The following is a 25,254-nucleotide window of genomic DNA, read 5'->3' on the forward strand; positions in this document are numbered from 1 at the left end:
AAATGGCTAAAACAAATATTTCAAAGCACAGATTTCAGCATGAAATTTAGCTCGCACATTATTTTATATTGGATACTTACTATATCAAACTTCTGAGTGATGTTCCCCTGGACATCCAGTAAATAAACCTTGCCATAATGTGTGCCCAGTGCCAAGAACTGTAAGAAGAACAGAGGGGTACAGGGGTCAGTTTCTTTTTTTTTTTAAAGGGCGTATGCATTTTTTTTGTTTTGTTTTGTTTAAAGAAGATATTGGGGGTAGGAGTTTATTAATTAATTAATTTATTTTTGCTGTGTTGGGTCTTCGTTTCTGTGCGAGGGCTTTCTCTAGTTGCAGCAAGCAGGGGCCGCTCTTCATCACGGTGCGCGGGCCTCTCACTATCGTGGCCTCTCTTGTTGCGGAGCACAGGCTCCAGACACGCAGTATCAGCAGTTGTGGCTCACGGGCCTACTTGCTCTGCAGCATGTGGGATCCTCCCAGACCAGGGCTCAAACCTGTGTCCCCTGCATAAGCAGGCAGATTCTCAACCACTGTGCCACCAGGGAAGCCCCAGCAGTCAGTTTCTTAATGGACCATTCATACATAATTAGTAATAAAACCATCTGCAAAGTCAAGACACTTAATGTGTAAGTGATCTGCGATGTCTTGGAAGATGCACATTCCTTTGAGAAGGCTTGTTTCCAGCTTGGAGGAAATCACAGAACGGGGCCTTCTTTCTTGGGATCATGCAAGCTAGCTGTCAGAATGACTCATGAGGACCCTCATCTACTGACAACTAATGGTGTGCATGTGGCCTGTACACAATGCCCTGATGGACTGAGGCAGCAAATTAAAATGCAGCTGTGAACGTACGACCAACCCACAGTTGAACTCAGCGTCTGAAGGGAATGATTTGTAAGCTCCCCTTAATTTATGGCAACTGCGTAAATCTGTGCTATCATTTAAGTTCAACATACACATTCATAAACATATAAACACACACACACACACACACACACACACACACAGAGAAACAACAAAGTAATCTTATTTAGGAAGGAAAATCCATGTCACACTGAGATGCAAAAACTCAGATGTACTTATACTGTCATCGTGAGAATGCCTCTCTAAAAGTAAACGTGTGATATTAAGTGTCAATGTTTATTTTTGAATGCAAAAAAGAAAAAAATCCTTTTCTGTCACAAAAATAACTGTTGAGCTTTGTATTCATTTTATGACATAAAACTAGTTCATAACTCCCACTGTTTCTTTAATTCTTTGAACTAACCCTAAAGAAATGAGAAGAAACTTTAGGACTTCCTGAAATAGGACATGAGATTTCTCTTCCCTTTTATTTCTCTAAGCAGTACTCAGAGAGTTCCAAATTCTCTGTATTTCGTTGCATGTGAACATGCTTCATCGCAACCTAGAATGAAACGCTTAAATTTATAGGCACTACTGAGTTTTTCAGTCAAGCAGCACAATCTTGAAAAAATTAACCTTACAGAAAGTCAAGATTGAAAAGGATTTCTCAGAAAGGAATTGCTGAAAATGAAATTTCAGATCAGGCGCTTAAAATATAAAGCTACATTAAAGAGGCGTCACAAAAAGGAAAAGGAGGGGGTTCATTAGAAATTCAGTCCCAGCAATGCCTTTCACTCCTGCAAGGTTGCCTTTTTTTCAGGAAGAAAAAAAAAGTCCCCCGGGGAAAAAAATCAATACTGGTTAATAAAACATCAGGTGTGCAGACATAACTAGGTATGACGATTCCACTGCACAGGGCTGCCTGAATGCACAAGGTGCCAGGCCGATTACTCATCCAGGACAGACAACAAGGCTGCTGAAAACAGGATGTCGGGGCCCTGGAAAGGGCAGGGGAAGAGGTAGTTCTGGGGGGGGAAATGAGTCTGAATATTTAAACCAAACAGGGCTGTTTCCTCCAAAGCAAAAGAACATTCTAATCAGAAATAGAGGACTCAGAGGGGTGTAATTTCTTCTCCACAGTGACACTCTGACAATATGTGAATAGAAAAATACCACTTAATACTAGCTACAAACAATACTCCATTCTGAGGCCACCTATGGTAAAAGAATAAATGGGTTTTAAAAGCTCACTACACCCAAGTACTCGACAGTATTGACTCTGCTCATAAACACTGTATTTACTTTGTTAGAAAACTAAGGGGGGGACTTTCCCGGCGGTCCAGTGGTTAAGGCTCCACACTGCCAATGAAGGGGGCACAGGTTCAATCCCCCACTGGGGATCTAAGATCCCACATGCTGCATGGCGTGGTCAAAAGTCAAAAAGAAAAGAAAGAAAGAAAACCAAGAGGGCCAATGCTTTAATACTGGGTCATTCTCTGATATCTCTGTGAAGGCCATTCTTGAACTTCCTATTATATTTTATCAAAGTTTTAAAGGTTCTATACACAGTACTTTATCCCAAATATTAATTCTTTCCTTTTTTCTTTTCAAAATTACTAGTTTAATTCATTTAATACTTAAGACAGAAAGGAAACATAAAATAATTATTTTGATTGTATGATTTCAACCTAAAACTATAATTACTTTAGAGCATCTTTGAAAAAAAATGCAGTGGTTTTTATGATAAGCTACCTTTTGTTTAGGAAAATATTTCATCATTTGGATTAGATAAATTATTGTTGCTCCCTTTTAGAAATAACTTTATGTGCTCTTAAAACAATCAAGTTTGATAAGGCAATCGTATAGTTCTTAAAAATTTAACTACCAAAACTATTAATGAGTCATACTTTCATTTGCTAATGAAAGTTTTTAAGTTGCTTTCCATTACTTAAAATACAAGAAAAAAATGCAGAATTGGCCACAAGTCACAAACATAAATATAAATCCTTTAAATATGACCCTCCTTCCAGACATGAAAAGCTTTGTGCTTTTGTAACTATTGAATTTTTTTTTCTTTTAACCTGAGAGCACTTAAAATCCAGCATGGGCAAAGAATAAACATAATTTAATTAGTCCCTTTCCTGTTTAAATACAGACACTTGACTCATTTTATAAACTATCATTTGGGCATTGAATCCTTCTGAACAATACACTAGCATAACGGCTTTTCCTTTGAACAATTGGACTTTTTGTAAGTAAACGGGTAGAAGCAGCAATAAGCAGTCTTTTGGACACCACGAAAGAAACAAGAAGGAGCACATTTCAAATGTGTTCAGCTGTATAGTAATATCTATGTTTCACCTAGCACTTTACAGCATTCAAAGCATTAGAGCATGGACTGCCTTCAATTACACATAAGGAAATAAGTTCTGGGAGTTGATGTGACTTCCCCGGAGACAGTCAATGAGTGGCAGAGCTAGGGCCAGAATTAAGAGCTAAAATTCTCTCAACTGGATCAGAAGCCTGGTAAATAGAAACATGAGCCTCAGATCAAGAGTGCATGTTCTCAAACTTAGTCTGACTACAGTTCCCACCGTCAGGCTCCTTGGCCAAGTTGGATTAAGTACGGTGTTAATAAAGTTTGACCTCTGGGGAGGCAAACTTTGTTCTCCTTTTCATCAATTTGGTGGTTTATTCAACACACACACACACACACACACACACACGCACATACATACACACACACACAAAGCACCTATGATATGCTTAGACAATAAGCACGTATGACTTAAAAGGATGACGGTAAAATGATGGAGACAGAAATAAAAAACTGAGTAAGATTAAATTTTTAGAGTATGCTTTAAAAGTAAGTACAATTGACTCGTGAACAACACAGGTTTGAACTGGGAGGGTCCACTTAGACACAGATTTTTTTCAATCATAGATAGCTGGCCTCTGAACAATCTGGGGGGCGGTTAGGGGCACCCACCCTTCCTGCAGCTGCAAATGTGCATGTAACTTATAGTTGGCCTTCTAGATCCACGGTTCCTCCAGATCAGTGGTCCTACAGCCACAGATTCAACTAACCAGGGACCGTGTAGTATTTACTACTGAAAAAAATCCATGTATATGTGGACCCCGTGCAGTTCCAATCCGTGTTGTTCAAGGGTCAACTTTGAAGGAGGAGTGTTAGACAGTAGACACTGAGGCAGATGGGACAGGCTTGTGGTAAAGACCATTTTAGGCAGTGTGGATACAACTTGCACAAAGGCATGTAGTCACATAAAAAGCAGGACAAAGGCAAAAAATTACAAATAGTTTTATATGGTGGAAGCATCCAGGGCAGGAGACAGGCAATGAGATTGGCAAGGTTGGTTAACAGGAGACTTCTGAATTTTTTTTTTTTTAACTTTTCAGACTTCATCTTGCATGTAATGAGAGCCATTGAAGAGTTTTATTTATCTATCTATCTATCTATTTATTTATTTATTTTGGCCGCGTTGAGTCTTTGTTGCTGCGCGTGGGCTTTCTCAAGTTGCAGCGAGAGGGGGCTACTCTTGGTTGCGGTACGCAGGCTTCTCATCGAGGTGGCTTCGCTTGTTGCGGAGCACAGGCTCTAGGCACGCGGGCTTCAGTAGTTGTGGCTCACGGGCTCTAGAGCACAGGCTCAGTAGCTGTGGTGCACGGGCTTAGTTGCTCCGCGGCATGTCGGATCTTCCCGAACTAGGGCTTGAACCTGTGTCCCCTGCATTGGCAGGTGGATTCTTAACCACTGTGCCACCAGTGAATATTTATGGAGAGATGAAAGGTAACAAAGTGAGTGTGTGTTTGGGGGTGGGGTGGGGGGGGAGTGTGTCCAAATCATGAAGACACCAGGAAGCCAATACAGAATTCTAGGAAGGGGGAGTGCATGATCAGATCTGAATTCCTGGAAGATTATTTCAGTAGAAACAAGTGTTATAAATGGACTAGGATGAAATCAGATCTGAAGGAAAATAGATTGGTTCACGGTGTGTTCATTAGTTCCAGGGAGAAATGATGAATGCCTGTATTAAAAGATCTTTGACTCAGCCTGGGAGTGGACTCAAGCAGGTGACATGGGGGTAGAAGCCAGGCAGAAGAGATGCTGTGAGTAAGAAGAGTCAGGAGTTGCTGCCAGAGCATCGCACCTGTGGCAGAAAGTGGTCAGATATGGGGCCAATCACACAAGGAGGTAAGATCTCAGAGGACCTTAAACATCACATGAAGGAACTCAGACTTTTATTTACTGGATGATGAAAATCAGATCTGGGTAGAAAAATGGGAGGCACACGAGTACAGCCAGGAGAAGATGAGGGCCTTGGCTAGGGCAGGGGTGGTGAGAGAACCACCAGGACTTAGGGAATGACTGGGCGGAAGGGGAGAAGGAGTCAGCTTTGGCTTAGGTGATGCCACCAAATGGGGCAAAGAACCCAAAAACAACAGAGGCAAGGGAAGGAAGGGAAAAGAAGATGAGCTCATTATGGACATGGCGAGTCTCAGGTATAAACAGAACCAAAGGTAGAGCTGTGTAGGAGGCACCTGGATAAATAAGCACGCTATTCTTGGAAGGGTCAGAGTGGAGGTGGCCACAGAAATCATGAAATTTAAATATCAAGGAGAGTACACATTTGGTCTTCCCTGGTGGCGCAGTGGTTAAGAATCTGCCTGCCAATGCAGGGGACACGAGTTCGAGCCCTGGTCCAGGAAGATCCCACATGCTACGGAGCAACTAAGCCCGTGCGTCACAACTACTGAGCCTGTGCTCTAGAGCCCGTGAGCCACAACTACTGAAGCCCACGTGCCTAGAGCCCGTGCTCGGCAACAAGAGAAGCCACCACAATGAGAAGCCCACACACCGCAACGAAGAGTAGCCCCAGCTCTCAACAACTAGAGAAAGCCCACGTGCAGCAACGAAGACCCAACGTGGCCAAATAAATAAATTTATTAAAAAAAAAATACACATTTAGAAGACATGTGGCCAATGGACCAAATCTTGGGAAAACCAACATGTAAGGGAAAAGTAGAGGTGAAAGAAACTGAAAGAAAACCAGAAGGGAATAACAGAAGTGATCAAGAAAGTGATAAGAAAATAGTGTCATGCTAAGGAAGTCTTAAGAAAGGTGAGATCCACAGTGTCAAAAGCATCGAAATTTCCACAAATTGGTGAATGGACAAAGTGTGTTCTGTCCATACACTGGAATATTATCCAGCAATAAGGAGGAATGAAGTGCTGATACGTGCTCCATCACAAGTGAACCTCAAAAACACGATAGTAAGTGTAAGAAGCCAGACACAAGAGACCAAACAATGTTTGACTCCATGTATATGAAACATCCAAAAAAGGCTCATTCATAGAATCAGAAAGTAGATCAGTAGTCACGTGGGGCTAGAGTTATGTCTGTTCCATGACATAGCCTGATCACTAGGAGAGAAGGCAGGAAATGAGGGGAGGTGAAGTAAAGAAGTGGACTAAAAGGTCCTTGAGCAGGAGGAAGAACAGCTCCTGTGGGGAAGGATGGGTGTGGATTCAGATGAGCTGGGAAAGGGGTCAGGAATTGAGGCTGATCATGCTTGGTAGTTTCCATTTTCTTAATTAAATAGAAATGAGATCATCCTCTGAGAGTGAAGGGATTGTGGTTGAAGAGGCGGATTGGGGACCGAAGGAGCTGATGAAGGACAAATAAATATCAGCCCTTTCAGTGGCATATGCACCTCGGCACGCAATGTGTACCAGCACATAGTGGGCGGCTTTGGTCATCTGAGCACTGACTCGGAGCTGAGAGTGTAGCTGGGGGGCACATGAGGGTCAGGGCCATTAGAGAATTGAATCTGCTGGTAAAGTTAACTTAGGATAGTTGACCACTTGACAGAAAGAAAGAGAAAGAATGGATTAGAGATCAGGGCTCCATAAAGTCACAAAACAGGGTTAGTGGGAAGACGAACACAATAGCTGCAAGGAAAAAAGGATAAGAGAGCGTTGCCCAAAAGATCCTCAAGTCCCAGGGACGGACACCCTCTAGAGTGTGGCCTTAAGGGTAGAGAGATGAAACAGGGCCGAAGGAGGGGGTTTCTGGAAAAACAGAACAGACAGCACATATCCTACTGCCGTGCTGAGCAAGTGCAGGAATCTGTTCACAATGGAATGAAATCGGTAGTAAAGGGGAACTGGGTGGCGGTAAGGAGGAGGATGGGACAATACTGCTGGTAACAAAGGGATAAAGCCAGGAGATGGATCAGAGCTGGGGGTCTGCCTTTTGTGGAGGTACCAAGGCTCACTCACAGGCCTGATAGGGAAGACAGAGCAATGGGTGAAACTCCCTGGCCTCTGATATTCCAATTATGACCCAGATTGTTTTGGTCTAAGAATGGGCTAAGCGTCCTGTATAGTACTTAGCCTGGATTCAGAAAGTTGGTGGGAGGGCTTTGTTATAGCAAAGACCCAGATGTGGAATCTATTCATTCATTCATATGATAAGTAATTCATTCAGATGATAAGTAATCATCTGGGGCCTTGCTGCTGATTCCTAAGGCCTCCAATGGAATCTCTTCTACTTTCACGAAAGCAATGAGCTCCACAATACTTCTCATCTTAACACTTTCCTACTCTACTACTTAAGAGCTGAGGAATTAAGCACTAGGGTTTCCGAGAACCACTTGCTACAAACCTTTCACATCCATCATCGTCTGAATCCTACTTGATATACCCTTGCAGTGGGTGGTGTGTGTGTGTACAAATACATTTATATAATATCTCTGGTTGTTGTTCTGGTTTTTTGTTGGCGAGAAAGGAGAGAGGAAGAATGGAAAGGAGACACGATTACTGTAAAAAAAAAAAAAAAAAAAAAAAAAAAAAAAAAAACCCACCATGCAAAGCACCCAGACACCAAAGTATCAACAAACTTACCACAGAAACAACCCACAGCAGAATCCTCTACGTGGGCCACCTTACCTTGTCGTGGACTGTCATGCAGCTAGCGGCATCCTTCTGAAGGATTTCAGTTACCCCATTGGAGAGCCTTTCATACTTCAGTTTGGGCTCCTCTTCACTCTCTTCTTCCTGCACAGACAGCAGAGAACATGACAGCCCTCAAGGACTTATTTGAAAGACTCAAAACACACACTGTAAGGGGGAACCAGAGATGGTTCCCTCAATGACTGTCAGCAACCCAACTACAGCTAAAGGTTAAGATCCTCATGTTTCATTTTTCCAACTGGTCTATCAACTGCTACAATTTCAATGGCAGAATAAATTCAAAAGCTGGAAAGAGGACTATATATACTCACTGTTGACAATAGTCAACTTTAGCATATTAAATACAATACTGTCTGTCTGACTATGCAGACAAAGTCAATAAATAGCATATGGGCAAAATACTTGTCAGTGTGCCCTCATGGACATAAAACACAGCAGTGAGATAGGAATATAATAAACCTCTAAAAGACATGAATTTTGCATTTCAAGATTACAAGTATTTTTGTCAGATTTGAGAATATCTCATGTTAATTAGAAAAAATATAATTATAAAAATTAAGTCAAAGTGAAAGAAAATTAGAAATTTTATATAAAACAAACTATATATTACTCTTCAGAAAAAATATTTTAATATTTATTTTAAATAACTGGTAAACCATGAACAGTCATTATTTATTTACTTTATGTTAGAATATTCACTGTTGACTCTCATTGTTATGTTAGAATATTCACTGTTGACTCAATCATTTTATATGTATTCAATATTATCACTAACTTTATATGTTCAATTTCACTGTTGATACAGCATCATAAGACATCCTTAATCCTCAGTTATAAAATAAAGTTAGGAATCTATGTTGACTATAATGGCCATGAATTAATAAATCAAGGTTATAAAAATTATTACAATGATTCAGAAAAATATTCCATTTTACTTCATCAGTATGTAATGAGAAACAAGAAAATATGCATATACCAACATCTATGATTGGATAAAGCTGGCCAAAAGAGTTCACAAAAATAATCTAATCATTGACATTTCCTTCAAAAATAATTGTGTAGTCCTCACCTTCCAGCTAACTAACATTTGGGTAGTTTGAGGCACATCAATGTTCTCACCTAGAATAACTAGGAAGGCTTCATAAACTATAGAGAAACATCACTCTAAGGCATCAATTAAAGGACTGCTGAGGCAACCTGAACTAGAAGAGTCAGGATTCCAAGATAGTGGACAAACCATGGAGAGGTGAGCTGGCATTCTACAGCCATTCTTCATGGAGGCATTTATCAACAAGAGGCTGAGAATCTCTGCCTAGAATCTTTCCACATGGCCACTACTGGGAGGATGGAAAACAGCAAGCCTTCTGGTACTTGTGGGGACTGAGGACCTGATGGGCTAAGACCCCAGTGGAAGACAGAGGCAAAGAAGTGAGTTTGTTACACAGCCACTTTTCCCCAAAGGACAACTGTGAATTTCCAAAGCTACATAAGGTATGTGACAAAAATGCTAAACAGAAAGCCTCAAAAATGCAAACTCGCTGCCTTGATATGCTGGGAAGGGAAGAATTAGAGTTCAGGAGCCATCGGGAAATGAGATCCTGGTGAATACCACAGGCTCTCATTTGGGACTCCTGGTCCCCAGGGGATAAGCATAATAGCTTCCCCAAACCTCTGTCTAGCTTCGACTCAGTTCAATCCCTGACTGGAGTAAGGTACATAACCCTCAACCCATCTGTCCAGTAAAGGAAAGGTTGACCCCTTGGAAAAAGAATATTATGGGGACTTCTACAATTCTTCACTTACAATACCGAGAATTCAATAAAAAATTACCAGGTGCACCACAAGACTGGACCAAATGACTGAAAATCAAGGAGAAAAAAATATTGTAAAAACAGACCCATGGGTGACCTACTAACTGGAGTTAGAAGAAAAGGACTTTAATATAACTATAACTAGTATGTTCTGGAAGGAAGGAAGGAAGGAAGGAAGGAAGGAAGGAAGGGAGGGAGGGAGGGAGGAAAAGATGAATAAGACAGATGAAAAGGGAGATTTTCAAGAGAATTGTAATCTGTAAAAAAGAATCAAATGAAAATTTTAGAACTGAAAAGTATAACTGAAATTAAGAAGGCAATAGATGGCTCAACAGAAGATTAGCATAGCAGAAGACAGGATTAGTGAGATGGAAAACAGGTCAAAAGATAGCCAAAGGGGGGACTTCCCTGGTGGTCCAGTGGGTAAGACTCTGTGCTCCCAATGCAGGGGGCCCAGGTTTGATCCCTGGTCAGGGAACTAGATCCCACTGCATGCCACAACTAAGAACTCCACATGCCACAACTATGAGTCTGCATGACACAACTAAGACCCGGCACAGACAAAATAAATAAATAGATAAATAAATATTTTAAAAAAAGGATATCCAAAGGGAAGGCCAGAGAAAGAAAATGTATGGAAAATACAGAAAAATTATATGTAATATGTGGAACACGGGGAAAAGGGCTAACATACTTTTCAACACAATCCCACAAGGATAAAGAAAATGGGAAAATGGGAAGGAGGAAAGACAGGAAGAACACTTACAGAGGGAACAACTGAGAATTTTCAAAACTTATAAGACATCAACCCACAAGTTGAAGAAGCTCTGCAAACCCAAGCAAGAAATATGAAGAAAATCACACCTAGGCTCATCACAGTAAAAAGAAAATTATGTAAAAGAAAAATGACTTGCAGAGTAGTAAGTACTGAGCCTCTTAAAGATTATAATACTAATAAACAGTCACACAGAGACCACAAACTCAGATGCTTACAGAAGTCTTTACCCCTGGAGCAAAGACCTGCAGCTTCACATGGAAAGGGGCTAATTTCTGGTTAAACAGAAAGGATGAGATATATCAAACATCATGCTACAGAATTAATAGGTATCTCATTTCATCCTGACTTTAAAAAAATTATGGAGAGTTGAATATCATTATCCCATTTTACAGATTTTCAGTAAAAACTGATGATCAGAAATTTTAGGTAATTTCCTTAAGATACACAGTGGGTAGAAAGGAAAGCCAAAATTCAAATTCAGTTATGAATGCTCTAATGTCAATGTCTTGTATAAAAACTGCTATAAAAATTACACTACAAATCACAACAGAAGCCTCCATAATTTTCATGCCTACAACTATAAACTATGTGATCAATAGGAATTGCTTAAAAATGTGTTTCTTTAGCAGGTGCATTAGTTATCTATAGATGCATAACATATTATTCCAACATTTACTGACTTAAAACAACAATCAATATGTATTATTTAACTGAGTTTCTGTGGGTAAACAATACAGAAGTGGCTTTGGCTGAGTGGTTCAGATTCAAGATCTGTTATGCGGTTGCAGGGAAGGTGTGAGCTGGGCATCTGAAGAATTGACTGGGGTTAGAGTACTGGCTTCCCAGATGACTCATTCAAATGGGTGGCAAGCTGGGGCTGGCTGTTGGCAGGAGGCTTCAGTTGCTGGCCTCCTCGACTTCTCCAAAGGGCTGCTTGAGTGTCCTTAGGACATGGCAGAGGTGGCTTCCCCAGAGTGATATGCACAGTGGAAACCCTAATATTATATATGACCTAGCTTCAGAGGTCACACACTGATGCTTCTGCAATATTCCGTTGATCATGCGGGCCAGCCGAGATTCAGTGTGGGAAAGGAGGACACAAGGGCAGGAATAGTAGGAGGTGAGGATCACCAGGGGCCATCATGCAGACTAGCTACAAGAAGAGTAGTAAAATTTTAAGAGCAATAAACCTGGTTTAATTTAAAAAGTCAATATTCCATGTCTACTGATGAGCTGTCTTAAATTTTCTTCTCCAAGTATACACAAGCTATTAGTTGGTTATTTAGTAAAAGGGTGTTAAAATCAAAGATGGTCTACCTACTATTAACTTTCCACGAAGAACTCTAAGAACTAACAGCCACAAAAGGAAGTATCATGTTCATGGTTCTTTAAAAGACCTACCCTTCTTTAAAAAGGTAACTGCGATAATCACCCCAACCCAAGGAGATGCTACATGTCCAAAAGTGACCTGTTGTTAAAATAAAATATCAAATAGCTAATTAACCAAGTCTTAAAAAACTTAGAAAAAATAAAATTAGAAAAAGCAACAAATAAACACTTCTACTTATGTATCTACAAGCAAGAAATAGAAATCATTTCAAAGCTAACACTAAATGTAGCAAAGGCAGGATGTGTGCATTCTGAAGTAAATGTGTTAAATAAAAATTGAATCCTGAATGTTAGTCTTTATAATAAGATGTCACATGTTGTTCAGGTCTAGACATCAAATGTGCATCCAATGGGAAAAGTTAATTCTAGCCTCTTGACTATTTTGCATAAAAGCACTCATCCACGGACCATTAGGTAAAGTTATGGTAAATAAGGTTTGCCTGTCTTATTTATAAGTGAAAACTAAATAATTTCTCTCACATAAATATACAAAAATAAATACTTTCACAGCACAGTTCACTGAAGCATTTGTGCTAGGCTTCGAAAACCATAAATAAAATGAAAGCTCCAATATTAGGCACTTGACGTAGCATTTCACGCTTTTCTGACAGGTATCTTTTATGTTAAGTTAAAAGCGGGGTAAAGGTGAATTTTTAAAGGTGTTTTCTGCTTGCTGTAAACAAAGAAAATGGAAAGTGATTCAAAAATACATCGCGGAGGTTATTCCATTGCTGCAAACTATATATCACATTTTAAATAAAAAAACATTTAAAAGAAACAGATTTCAGAGTTTCACTGTAAAAATAAACAGAAAAAAAGACTTTCATGCAATTTGAACTTCCATGGAAAACAACCCAGTGTTAATAAAAAGCAAATCAATAATTTTTGTTAAATTTTAATAATCTTGCAAGCCTACAAATAAAACCATCAACAGTCTGAGTTGAGATGACAGTTAACTGCGTTTCTATGACAACCTAGAGGAATAGTACAAGTCCTGACTTGCAGCTAAGCGAAGATATGAACAGAGTGACATTTACCCATACAAGAAAAATCTGCAGCTTTCCTTCAAAAAGAATCAATTCCTCAACTAACATGGATTTTCACTAAGTGTACAGCACTTTTAATTAAAGACAGGTCCTTTAGATCATCCTGTAGGACTCTAAAACACTATCTGAAAATAAATTTCTTATCACGGTCATTTTTTACTGAGTTTTGAACTTAAAAGTGAAAAAATTCCTTTTGGGGACAACAGACTAAGGCAATTAAAGATCTCTGCTCAAAAACTATTTAGTAATTTGTAACTAGCACCACAGGGTAAATTTACACATAGGAAGTCCGGCCACCTAATTTACTGACTTATGTAACCAATGAGAATATTGTACTTTTCACCTGATAATTTAAATTTTGTGTACAAGAAAAAATAGTTTGGTGTTTATAACCAATTTTTTCATACTGTTTTAACTCTATCCACATCTTTCACACATCAGTACTTTTTTTTTTTTTTTTTTGCGGTACGCGGGCCTCTTACTGCTGTGGCCTCTCCCGTTGCAGAGCACAGGCTCCAGACGCGCAGGCTAAGCGGCCATGGCTCACAGGCCCAGCTGCTCCGCGGCATGTGGGATCTTCCCGGACCGGGGCACGAACCCGTGTCCCCTGCATTGGCAGGCGGACTCTCAACCACTGTGCCACCAGGGAAGCCCCACATCAGTACATTTTATGTACCACTGTGACAATTCAAATGAAGACCTGAATTTTATTAAAAAAAAAAAAAAAAGTGTGTCATGAATTCAGGGGGTTCACAGAAAGATCATTACATTTTCTACTGTTCCTATTAATATAGAACTTAAAATGTTATTTCTGGATATCAGTTCTTTGTTAAAATACAGTTTTGGGGCTTCCTTGGTGGCGCAGTGGTAGAGAGTCTGCCTGCCGATGCAGGGGACACGGGTTCGTGCCCTGGTCTGGGAAGATCCCACATGCCGTGGAGCATCTGGGCCAGTGAGCCATGGCCGCTGAGCCTGCGCGTCCGGGGCCTGTGCTCTGCAATGGGAGAGGCCACAACAGTGAGAGGCCCTCGTACCGCAAAAAAAAAAAAAAAATACAGTTTTGTCTTGGTGGGGGGTTTTTCACAAAACAAAATGATACTAGATACACTGAAGGAGTGAGCTGAGATATTTACAAAGTCCAAGTTAAGTGAGTGGAGAATATCACCAGTGGAGCACTCCTGGACAATTCACAATCTCACTCTATGGACATGTCCTTCATCACATCCAGCCTCACCTATGAGAAAGACCTCAGTTGAACCTCTAGGAGTTTTAATAAGATGAATGGATTAGTTGATCTCATCATCAACTACATCTGACCAGGGGCAAATCCTTTTAATAAATATCCAATGTTTTCAAGCTAGATACAATAGGGAACACTAACATCCTCAAAAACAAAACAAAACAAAATTCTCATTGTCTAAAAAAAAAACAGTCTGAACTTCCACAGGAAAAAACCAAGTCTTAATAAAAAGCAAATCAATAACCAGCCATCAGTCTGAAAGTATAAAGGTTTTCTTCCTTGAGAACATTGTCTCTAGAATTCTAGTTACTTTAATAAGAATTGAAATACTCAAAATTGGTAGTCACCCTTATAAGTTTAAAGTATTTTTAAAAAGCTATCAAAATCTAGTGTCAGACATTTGAACTTTAGAAAATTTGTATTTGAAACCATTTTCTCTCTTAACAAATAATTCACTTCATAAGAAGCCCCATGATATATTAAAATATTTCTTTTTGATCACTATTTATTAGAGGAGATAGAGAAGAAAAAAATAAAACACAGTAGGTACCAGATACAAATAAGAATTTTTTAAAGCGTAATTGAAATTACACTGTAAGTCAATCAAAACACACAAGTCGCAAAAACATAACTAACAAATTTTTAAGGAATAGAACTATTCACTACAACAGTAACTGCATCAACTTTACTATCAACAAAGGTAATATAAATAGTCAAGAACTATTTAGTATTGTGCATATGCGTTTATTTGAAACTGTAACGTTACCAGTAAACGTACATGGGCAACAAAGGACATCTCCACCTACGTCATATCAATCTGGAGCTTTTCCAGAAACAGTAGAAGAGGCTTATGATTAGAAAAGCTGTATAAAAAAGACGAACTGTAAGATTCAAAATTCATCAAGAAATTAGGACCTTTTTATTAACTTTGTATTTGCCCCCTCCCCAAATGATTGTCACCTCCTTAAAAGGGCAAGTGCCACTATTGACTGTTATAGGTGACAGTTCTATTACAAAAGGATGATTTTACTTACACAAAAAGATGACTAGCTGGTAGGGAAGATGGCTTCATACAGCCTTCTAAAATGTCAAAACCTATCAAGAAAACTACATAAACAAGCCAAGAGAGTAACTTCTGGTTTCCATTAACAACACAAGGTATTACAGCTGCCTCAATGACCAAACTTTTTAAGAAACTGACATGGAGATAATGGAATTCATCTACAATAAAACAACTGTGGTCAAAGCTCCCAGGATGCCTTTCCATCAGACTGGTGACAGACAAGCAATTACATTCTTAAATGAATGCAAATAATGTTGTTCCATTTTTTACTTTCAAGCAATACTGCTATTATTGAAAACACATATTAATCAAAAACAAGTAGCTGAAATTAGGAGCCGATAAATGTAATCTAGATGACATGGGTCTAACATTTTCATATAGATAGAAAATTCCGATGAGTCTACTCATATGCATATATTATTTTTAAAGCTTAAAATGCATATGGTTAAATAAGTAGTATTCAACTGGAGGTAATTTTGCCCACCCCCCAAGTCATTTACTTGGCAATGTCTGGGGACATTTTTGTTGTCACAACTGAATTGGGGGAGAAGATGCTACTGGTATCTAGTGGGGTAGAGGCCAGGGATGATGGTAAATATCCTACAGTGGACAGGACAATCTCCCGGAACAAAAAATTATCTGGTCCAAAATGCCAATAGTGCCAAGGTCAAGAAACCCTGGGTTAAATAAATTTCACAAGATCAAATATGACAGAGACCCTAAAATCTGTTTTCAAAGACGATTTAATAACAAAGGGAAAGGTTCTCAAAACGTCTTATTAGGTGAACAAGGAGGTCATAAAAGCCTGCTTTGCGTGATCCAAGAGTTATTGAAGAAATTCATATACACATGTGGGGGGAAAATGAGAAGAATAAACACCAAAATATCAACAGTAACCTCCCTAAGCTTCGGTTTCTTCATCTGTAGAATGAGAGTGATAACAGGACTCCCATCACAGGGTTGCTGTAACCATTACAGAAGATGGCAAATAAAAATCATTACTGTGATCTACTGCCTATATTTTCTAAACTTGCTAAAATCAATATGCATTATATTTATTATAGAATTATTATATTTATATATTTTTACAACCACTGTTCAACATCCTCTTCAAAATTTTGTATCTACTGAACTAAGATTCTTTTTTTGTTTGTTTTTTTTTTTGCGGTATGCGGGCCTCTCACTGTTGCGGCCTCTCCCGTTGCAGAGCACAGGCTCCAGACGCGCAGGCTAAGCGGCCATGGCTCACGGGCCCAGCCGCTCCACGGAATGTGGGATCTTCCCGGACCGGGGCACGAACCCGTGTCCCCTGCATCGGCAGGCGGACTCTCAACCACTGCGCCACCAGGGAAGCACCTGAACTGAGATTCTTATCTCTTAAAGCTGCTCTCCTTCCGTTTAACACTTTGACTAGAAAAGTGAGAAAAAGTTGAGCCTCTAATCATTGAAGCGCTCTACTTGAGATTCACAAGATATGCAGTCTTCATAAACCCTGATCTCTCTTTTGCTCTGTAGTATCAGAATTTCATGTTCAATTCAAGGAGGAATTTATATTGGGAAAGCGCTAAGAATATAGAGAGGAGGGGGGAAAATGAGAAAAGCAAATAAGCTTTTCATTTCCTTCCAGCCATATGGAATAACCTGACCAATCTTCAAGATATGCCATTCAGGTGCACAATTTCCGCCACTAAAGCCAACAAAACCCTCTTTTCCTTTCTTCCCAATACCCCTTGGTGATCCCAAGAGCCTCAGAAGCAGGGTTTATGCCTTTTCACTGTTCTGAACTTCACCTAACAAAACCGTGGGTACCTAATAAAGGCCAGTGAAAACACAAGTACATCGTTAACGGCAGACCGAGTTTAGGAAGAAGCTTTTCTGAGACATGCTCATTTAGATTTCCACACAGGAAAATCCAAATCATAGAATAGCAGCCAAAAGGAACCTCAGAGATCATCGAAATTATGTGTTATCTTACAGACATGGGGAGGGGAGGGGATGGGGAGATGGAGATACCAAACAAAGGCAAAGAGCAGCAGACAGTAGTAGTAGCAACAGAGGTCCCGCAAACTCAATGTTCATGACAAATTTACATTTATTTTATTTATTTATTTATTTTTGGTACACGGGCCTCTCACTGCTGTGGCCTCTCCCATTGCGGAGCACAGGCTCCGGACACGCAGGCCCAGCGGCCATGGCTCACGGGCCCAGCCGCTCCGCGGCATGTGGGATCCCCCCCAGACCGGGGCACGAACCCATGTCCCCTGCATCAGCAGGCGGACCCTCAACCACTGCGCCACCAGGGAAGCCCACATTTATTTTTAATCTCTATGTTTATTGTTATATTAAAAAGTAAAATGCCACAGTTCCTTGAGATTATTTTGTCTGTGAGGAGATTAAATACCTCTCGAGCATCTTTCAATTGGTCATTCCCTATTCCAGGTGCAAAGAAGCACATGGCTAGCTAGCCCCACCAAAGCCTCTGACAGCTTCTCAATAATTTCCATGAAGAAACAGATACAGATAAAAGCCCCGCATAGCAATAAAAATTAAGATAAACCATTACCAAAGTCAAGGAGAAACTGATAACGTATGTTGAACATGAACTCATGACACATCTTGATTTGGTTCATGAAAAAGTAACCCACCTGAACAAAATGTAGAAAGATGCTTTTGGCTCTCCCACCAACGCTCCATGCCCATGACTCAGAGCCTGCCCCACTCAACAGAGCGGACACCCACCCCACCCATTAGGGATTGTTTTTCTCCAGAAGGAGGTGACTATCTACAGCTTCTGCCCGCTGTTTCTCTACACTTTCAACCTTAGCCACCATCTGCTTACATCGCCCTCCTATGGGCAGAGACTATAAGTCCCTAACAGCTGGATAGTGCATTACTGACAGTCTGGGAGTTCCAGCTGTAAGCACTGCAGGACCGAGAAAACACTGGTATAAGGAAGGTGGGTATTGCAGGGAGCCAGAGAACGCTAATAAAGGTAAAAGCAAAAATGCATTAATAAACCAGAATACAGAATAATGAGTAAGTCCAAGGGTTAGCACTTTTTAAAGACAAACAGAATAAGATAACCACCGTACACACTGACAAAATAAAAATCATCAAAGTACTACCTACCTCCTGCAGAAAGGTACCTAGCCTAGACTGTATTAGCAGCAAGTTCTATTAAAAACCCTCAAAGAATAGAAAATTCCTAAGTTATTTAAACTATCCCACGACAGTGAAATAAACACTTCCTAACTCATTTTGAAAAGGGAGCATAACTGTAATATCAAAACTCCCGCAGAATACAACAAAGGAAAAAAAAAAGAAAAAAACAGAGTTCAGTTATCTGATGCAAGAATGTAAATGTAAAAATTCAAAATAGAATATCATAAAGCAAACTCTGCATATATTAATAGAAAGCTTGGTGATCATATCGATCAAATATTGTAGAACTGCAAAGACTGGCTATTAAGAGATCTGATTTCATCATCTGATAGGTCAAAGTAAAAGCCCCAAAGGCCCACACTGACAGATACAGAAACAGCATTTATAAAATTAAACACTCATTTCTGATTTAAAAAAAAAACAACTTTCAGTAAATAGAGATCTAATATCACTTTATTTTTCAAAACTGATTTAGAAATTTTAGCCAAGGTGAAAGACAAGAAGATGAAAAACAATAAATGTAGCATTGTTAGGATGGTAGTTGAAGATGTATGGAAAAAACAAAGTTTATAATGATGAATTTTGTGTCAACTTGACTGGGCCATGGAGTGCCCAGATATTCAGCAAATCATTATCCTGGGTGTTTCTGTGATGTGTTTTTGGAGGGCAATAACATCTAAATTGGTAGACTGAGTTAAGTAGATTGCCTTCCCCAGTGTGGGTGGGCCTCACCAAATCAGGTGAAGGCCTAAATATACCCTCTCACCGAGTGAAAGAGTTCTTCCTGCCTAACTGTCTTGCAAGTGGGTGACTTCTTTCCTGTCTTAGGATTTGAACTGAAACATCAGCTCCTTCTGGGTCTCCAGCTTTCTGACTCACCCTGAAGGTCTTGGGACTTGCCGGCTCCATAATCACGCGAGCCAGTACCTTATAATAAACCTTTCTCTCTCTTCTAGATTCTACTGGTCTCTCTCAGATCCTCGTTCAGATTCTACCGGATCTCTCTCAGATCCTCTCTCTCTCAAATCTCTCCCGCTCTTCCCCCCTCCCCCCTCCCTCTCTCTCAGCTCCTGTTGGTCCTAAATAGAGCCCATTGGTTCTGTTTCTCTACTGAACCCTGACTAATACACAGCTCTTGCCAAGCCAGAGAGAGCTGGCCTGGGCTGCTGGCCCCCTTCCCCTAAATCAACCCTGAAGATTGTATAAAAATGATAGGAAGGAGGGATTCCAGAATAATATCCCTGAGTGAGAAACCATGGAAGCAAGTGAAATCATCTAGAAGGGGGAGCTGTTAAGACCTGATGCTCACCTCTCCCCCACAATGCCTAACTTGGAGGCTTTGCTGCTCCTTTCACTACAGAAATCAGCAGGAACAGCCGAGCCCTTGCAAGGGTGAGGACTGACCTGCATTCACTCCTCTGTCTTCTAGCCTTCCACCACCAAGTGGAGATTACCTCCTCCCAGGGCTGCTTCCCTGTAGATTTACCTCAAGGGCACTTTACAAAGGCTCATAAGACTCTCAGAAACTCCCACGCTGAAACATATTTTTCGAGGACATATCCAAATAGAAAGCAAAAATCTAGGAGATGCTGTAAGAGATACGAGAAATAAGAATGCTCAAAAAATCTTGGTAAAGGGCTTCCCTGGTGGCACAGTGGTTAAGAATCCACCTGCCAACGCAGGGGACACGGGCTCGAGCCCTGGTCCGAGAAAATCCCACATGTCGCGGAGCAACTAAGCCCGTGCGCCACAACTACTGACCCCGTGTGCCACGACTACTGAAGCCCGCGCGCCTAGAGCACGTGCTCCGCAACAAGAGAAGCCACTGCAATGAGAAGCCCGTGCACTGCAACGAAGAGGAGCCCCTGCTCGCTGCAACTAGAGAAAGCCCGTGTGCGGCAACGAAGACCCAACGCAGCCAAAAAAAATAAAATAAAAGTGTTTTTTAATTAAAAAAAAAATCTTGGTAAAGTTCACTAATGTCATTTGTTAACAAAGGACAGGGGAAGAAAGGATAGAAAGTTATTCAAAAATCTACTGGAATTCAAAATCAAGTGGGCAGTCACAAAATAAGCTAAAATAAAGTTTTCTTATGCCAGTTGTACCATACACAGTCCTCATACACTGGACAAGTTACTTAAAACCTCAGGTACCTCATCTTTTGTGAAAGGAGGATGATAATATGTATCTTATAGGATTGTTGTGAGAATTAAATGTAATAAATGTACGTAAAGCACAAAGCACAGATCAGCTAAGTATCCAGTGAATGTCAATTACTAAAAATATTACCATTATTTGTATTATAGCCCCCAAGTTTAAACGGTATAATTCGTATCCTCCCTTTGGAGTTTATTTCCAGACATAAAATTGAGCAAACAAAATTATTTCTAATCTAATTCCATCTTTGTTTTATACTACTTTCAAAAAATGAAGATATATTACTTTTGAGTTTGTCACATCGTTTCAAAAATGTTTTCAAACATATCTAAATGTGAATCTTGTTATAGAAAGTTAAAGGAAATGTTACAGTCCCGTTCTTATTAAGCCAATAGTCTCTCCTGGATGCTTGACCACAAGTAGCCCATCACAGGCCAAGTATCTCAAAAATGCCCAACCACTGATGGAAATGATGAAAACAGACTAAAGTTTTAAGCTTTATCGGAGGTTTCCCCACTCCCATCTCTTTGATACTATTTTGAGAGATTTATTTAATCCACTGAGGTCTTTGAAGAAGAGAGTCATATTCTAAAGAATTATGATTACATGGATGCCTGTGAATCACTATATTTAAAAACGGTGCCTAGAGCCCATGCTCCGCAACAAGAGCACCCTCCACAGTGAGAAGCCTGTGCACTGCAATGAAGAGAATCTCCCCGCTCGCCACAACTAGAGAAAGCCCGTGCTCAGCAACGAAGACCCAACGCAGCCACACACACACAAAAAAATGGTTGTACTCAAACCGAAATAGCTCACGGATGAAAATAAATCTATGTGTTATTTAGATTTGTTATAGCATTTCTGGAGTCTGCAGAGAAAAAGCTGCCTTAAAGCCTTGACAGGGTAGTATCGGGCCCTAACTGTTAAGTAGAATTACCATTTAAACAACATTCTTGAGCAATTATCAGAAAAGACACACCTAAGTTTTTATAAATATAGCTCCCAGTATTAACAATTTTGTTACAAGTATCTTCTGTATGTTCTCCTTTGCTGGATGTATTTTACTCCTAAAACCCTAAGAATAAAGACCAATGAAAAGTGCTAAGGGACCAAGATTATACAATCACATTATTTACTGTATTAATTTGCTATCGCTGCTGTAACAAATCACCATAAACTCACTGGCTTGAAACAACACAAATTTGTTATTTTACAATCCAGTACAGATCTCACTGGGCTGAAATCAAGATGGTAGCAGGCTGCCTTCTTCTGGAGGCTCTAGGGGAGAATCTGGTTCCTTGTACTTTCCAGCTTCTAGAGGCCACGTGCATTCCTTGGCTGTGGGTCCCCTCCTCCCTCTGCCACCTACAAAGCCAGCAAGAGCAAGTCGAGTCCTTTCTCACATCACATTACTCTGACCTTCTCAACCTCCGCCTTCCACCTGTAAAAACTACACTGTGACTTATGACTACATGGGTCCCACCTGGATAATCCAACATAACCTCCCTATCTTAAAGTCAGCTGATTAGCAACCTTAATTCCATCTGCAACCTTAATTTCCTTTTCCATGTCACATAACATATTCACAGCTTCCAGGGATCGGGATGAAGACATCCATGGGGGACCATTATTCTACCTATCTGCCTGTTATTGAGAATAATATATCAATCAGAGAGGATAAAAATGATGGCGGGCTATGGAGCTGGATTCCCCAAGCTGAACCCCAAACTAAAAGAGTTCTCATTGCTTGCCCCTAAATTAAATCATGATCCTTTTGAGGACACGGGGTGGGATAAAACTGTTCTCAGCTTGAGTCAGGAGGCCAGGGGTGGTTACTGGTGCATGTTTTTGACAAAGGGACCTCTCAAAGGTCCCTTTGGTTTCACCATCTTCAAAGTAAACATACAATGCCAGCTTCCTATAATTGTTGTGAAGAGCAATTCATTTGTTCACTCACAAGTAGCTCTGCTAGTGAGAACCTGGTGACAGGGTCCCTGACTTCTTCAAAGTACCTGGCATAGAACTGGACAAAAATAACAAAACAGCAGTAGCAGCAGCATGCTTACTGAATATGTTTTAATGACAAAGTGCTAAATAACTATCATCTCCTTTAACAGTCACTGAACAACTGCGTCCCTTATGAGCATTCTAGATATCAACATCTTGTAATACACAGTACAAGAATTTCTGAAAGCATCTGAGACATTTTGCCAACCCCATCTCCCCTGAGCCCATTCCAGTCAGGTCCCACCACCAACTCCACCACTACGAGCCACCACGACTGCTCCTGTAAGGAGCACACCAATGGCCTCATTACAGATCCAAGGGTGAAGCCCTAAACCCCATCTTATTCCTCCTCCCAGCAGTATTTGGTATAACTGACCACGCTCTTCCTCCTGAGATGCATTCCTCCCTTGGCCTCTGGGTCACTGCTTTCTAGTGGTTCTCTTCCTACTTCACTGGTTACTCCTTCTCACTCCCCTTTGAAGATTCCTCTTCATCTACCAGACCTCTAAAACGTTAGAGTACGCCTTGGTCCAGACATCAGGCTTCTTATGTATCTGTCTTCACGCCCTAAATGATCTCATCCAGTTTCATGGCTTTAAACACCATCCAAATGCTGATTCACAAATTCTTTTTTTTTTTTTTTTTGCGGTACGCGGGCCTCTCACTGCTGTGGCCTCTCCCGTTGTGGAGCACAGGCTCCAGATGCGCAGGCCCAGTGGCCACGACCCACGGGCCCAGCCGCTTCGCGGCATGTGGGATCTTCCCGGACTGGGGCACGAACCCGTGTCCCCTGTGTCGGCAGGCGGACTCTCAACCACTGCGCCACCAGAGAAGCCCTGATTCACAAACTCTTATCTTCAGTCCAGACCTGCACTGGTCTTTTTTATCCAATGACCGACCTGACATTTCCACTTGGATGGCTAATCGACATCTCCAACTTAAGATACCCCAAATGGAATTTCTGATTTACCCACCCCGCCCAACTACCACCATCACCAGCAACTCACCCTGAGCACCAAAACCAGTGCTAGCTAGAGTCTTCCCCTATCTCATTTAACATACTCCATCATCCTAGCTGCTCATGCTTGATTCCTCTCTTTCACTTACACGTCTACCTCCTAGTCAAGAAATCCATTGGCTCTACTTCAAAAAATGCCCCAAATCTTCATCACCTCTAGCCAGAGTGTTGCCAAAGCCTCCTAACTGGTCTCACTGCTTCCTACTTGCCACCACCTCCCTGACTTTTTTCAAATGTCATCCAAAGGGATCTTACCAAACAATGATCCTCCAATGGCTTCCCAGCTTACGCACGGTAAAAACCAAAGTCCATAAGCTGACTTACAGGCTCTAGTTCTTGACCACTCATTACTTCTCAGACATGATTTCCTATTATTCTGTTGCAGCCCTGCTCGTATCCTCAAAGACCTCTACTCTAGCAGGACCCCAACTGAAGGTACTGTATTTGCTCTTCCTTTCACCTATGAGATCTTTCCCCTGGATATTTACTTATATGTCATCTTATTAGAGAGCCCTCCCCTACTGTCCAGGATAAAAGAGCATCCCTCAGCCCACTCCACAGTCCTCTTACCCAATGTTATTTTACTTTTATCCGTAACATGTATTTCCGCCTGATATATATGTTTTTGTTTACTGTCTGCCTCCTTTATCAAATGCTGGTGTATCCTCGCACCCAAAACATAATACTATCCAATAAATATTTGTTGTATAAATAAAATAATCAGTCCACCTTGGGCTGTCTAAAATAATTTTCCTCCTATGTAAATCATAAATTTCTCCTAGTGAAGTTGTAAATTCTGTTCAAATATATGTCATACCAGAAAAAGTCATGTTCATCTTCTCAATCTCGAACCAGCAGCAGAAATACAGTTTCACAAATCCTACCTCTGGAAAGTTTCTACTAAGTTTCCAAATATATCACTTTTATAATATATGCTTCACAGAGAATGTTTATCCTGGCCTGAATGATGCAATAATCGGCAGAACCTGTTAATATTAATAGCTCATTAAATGAAAAAGCAAAATTTTAATCCAAGGGCTATTTGGAAGGTTACAATATTATTACCCCATGCTCCCTTTCTCTCACCAGTCAATTTCATAACAAGGTACATTACCATTTTAGTTACCAGTTGCTATAAATTTGTTTATTAAAATTAATAGATATAAAGAACCAATTTAAGTTTCAATAAATGATTCACAATGTTCTACCTACCAGGTAAAATAAATTATTTGTCCCTGATGCATTTTCTCATTTAAAAAACCTATCTCCTGATTTCTCACAATGACTGGTTTTCATTTTAACAAAACTGAAAAAGAATTCTCCTTGTGGCAGATGCACTGAGAAGGTACCTTTTAAAATTAATTCCTCATTCAACATAAACTGTGTAGAGGTTTCTTTTAAATAGGTTCAGCTATTTGTCAGTCTTCTTGGTTTAGTAAAATTAATATATCTAACATATTCAAGACCTCCTAATTGTGATATCTGCAAGAACTAAGCCAGATCTGAATGGACATCACTTAGGAGGCATGTTTATAAATAATGGTAACAAAAATGATAAAGACAGAAGTGACAGTCACTAACCCTCTGTTATTACATGCCATGGCCCAGGCACAGGTCATGTAATTCACATGCAATTCAAAGGAACACACCATAGGCAGAATAAGCCTTCGTTTATCTATTCACGGTTGCCTTCATGAGTAACTAAAGGTCACTGGAACCCTTACCTGGTAGAAAGCAGACTTCACT

At 40.4% G+C, this 25,254-nt stretch overlaps 1 protein-coding gene across 1 annotated transcript in view; it reads right to left on the bottom strand.

Annotated features, from left to right (window-relative positions):
* VPS41 (VPS41 subunit of HOPS complex) overlaps positions 1–25,254 on the bottom strand; it is a 193,655-nt gene that overhangs the window by 146,248 nt on the left and 22,153 nt on the right. Inside the window, exons 3-4 of the mRNA XM_081243488.1 lie at positions 7,814–7,921; positions 81–158 (exon numbers count right to left, since the gene is read on the bottom strand). Of these exons, the coding sequence (XP_081099614.1) occupies positions 81–158; positions 7,814–7,921 (186 nt within the window). The remainder of the gene's footprint in view (positions 1–80; positions 159–7,813; positions 7,922–25,254) is intronic.

The sequence above is a fragment of the Mesoplodon bidens genome, assembly GCF_964165515.1.
Source record: "Mesoplodon bidens genome assembly, chromosome: 9".
NCBI lineage: Eukaryota > Metazoa > Chordata > Mammalia > Artiodactyla > Ziphiidae > Mesoplodon > Mesoplodon bidens.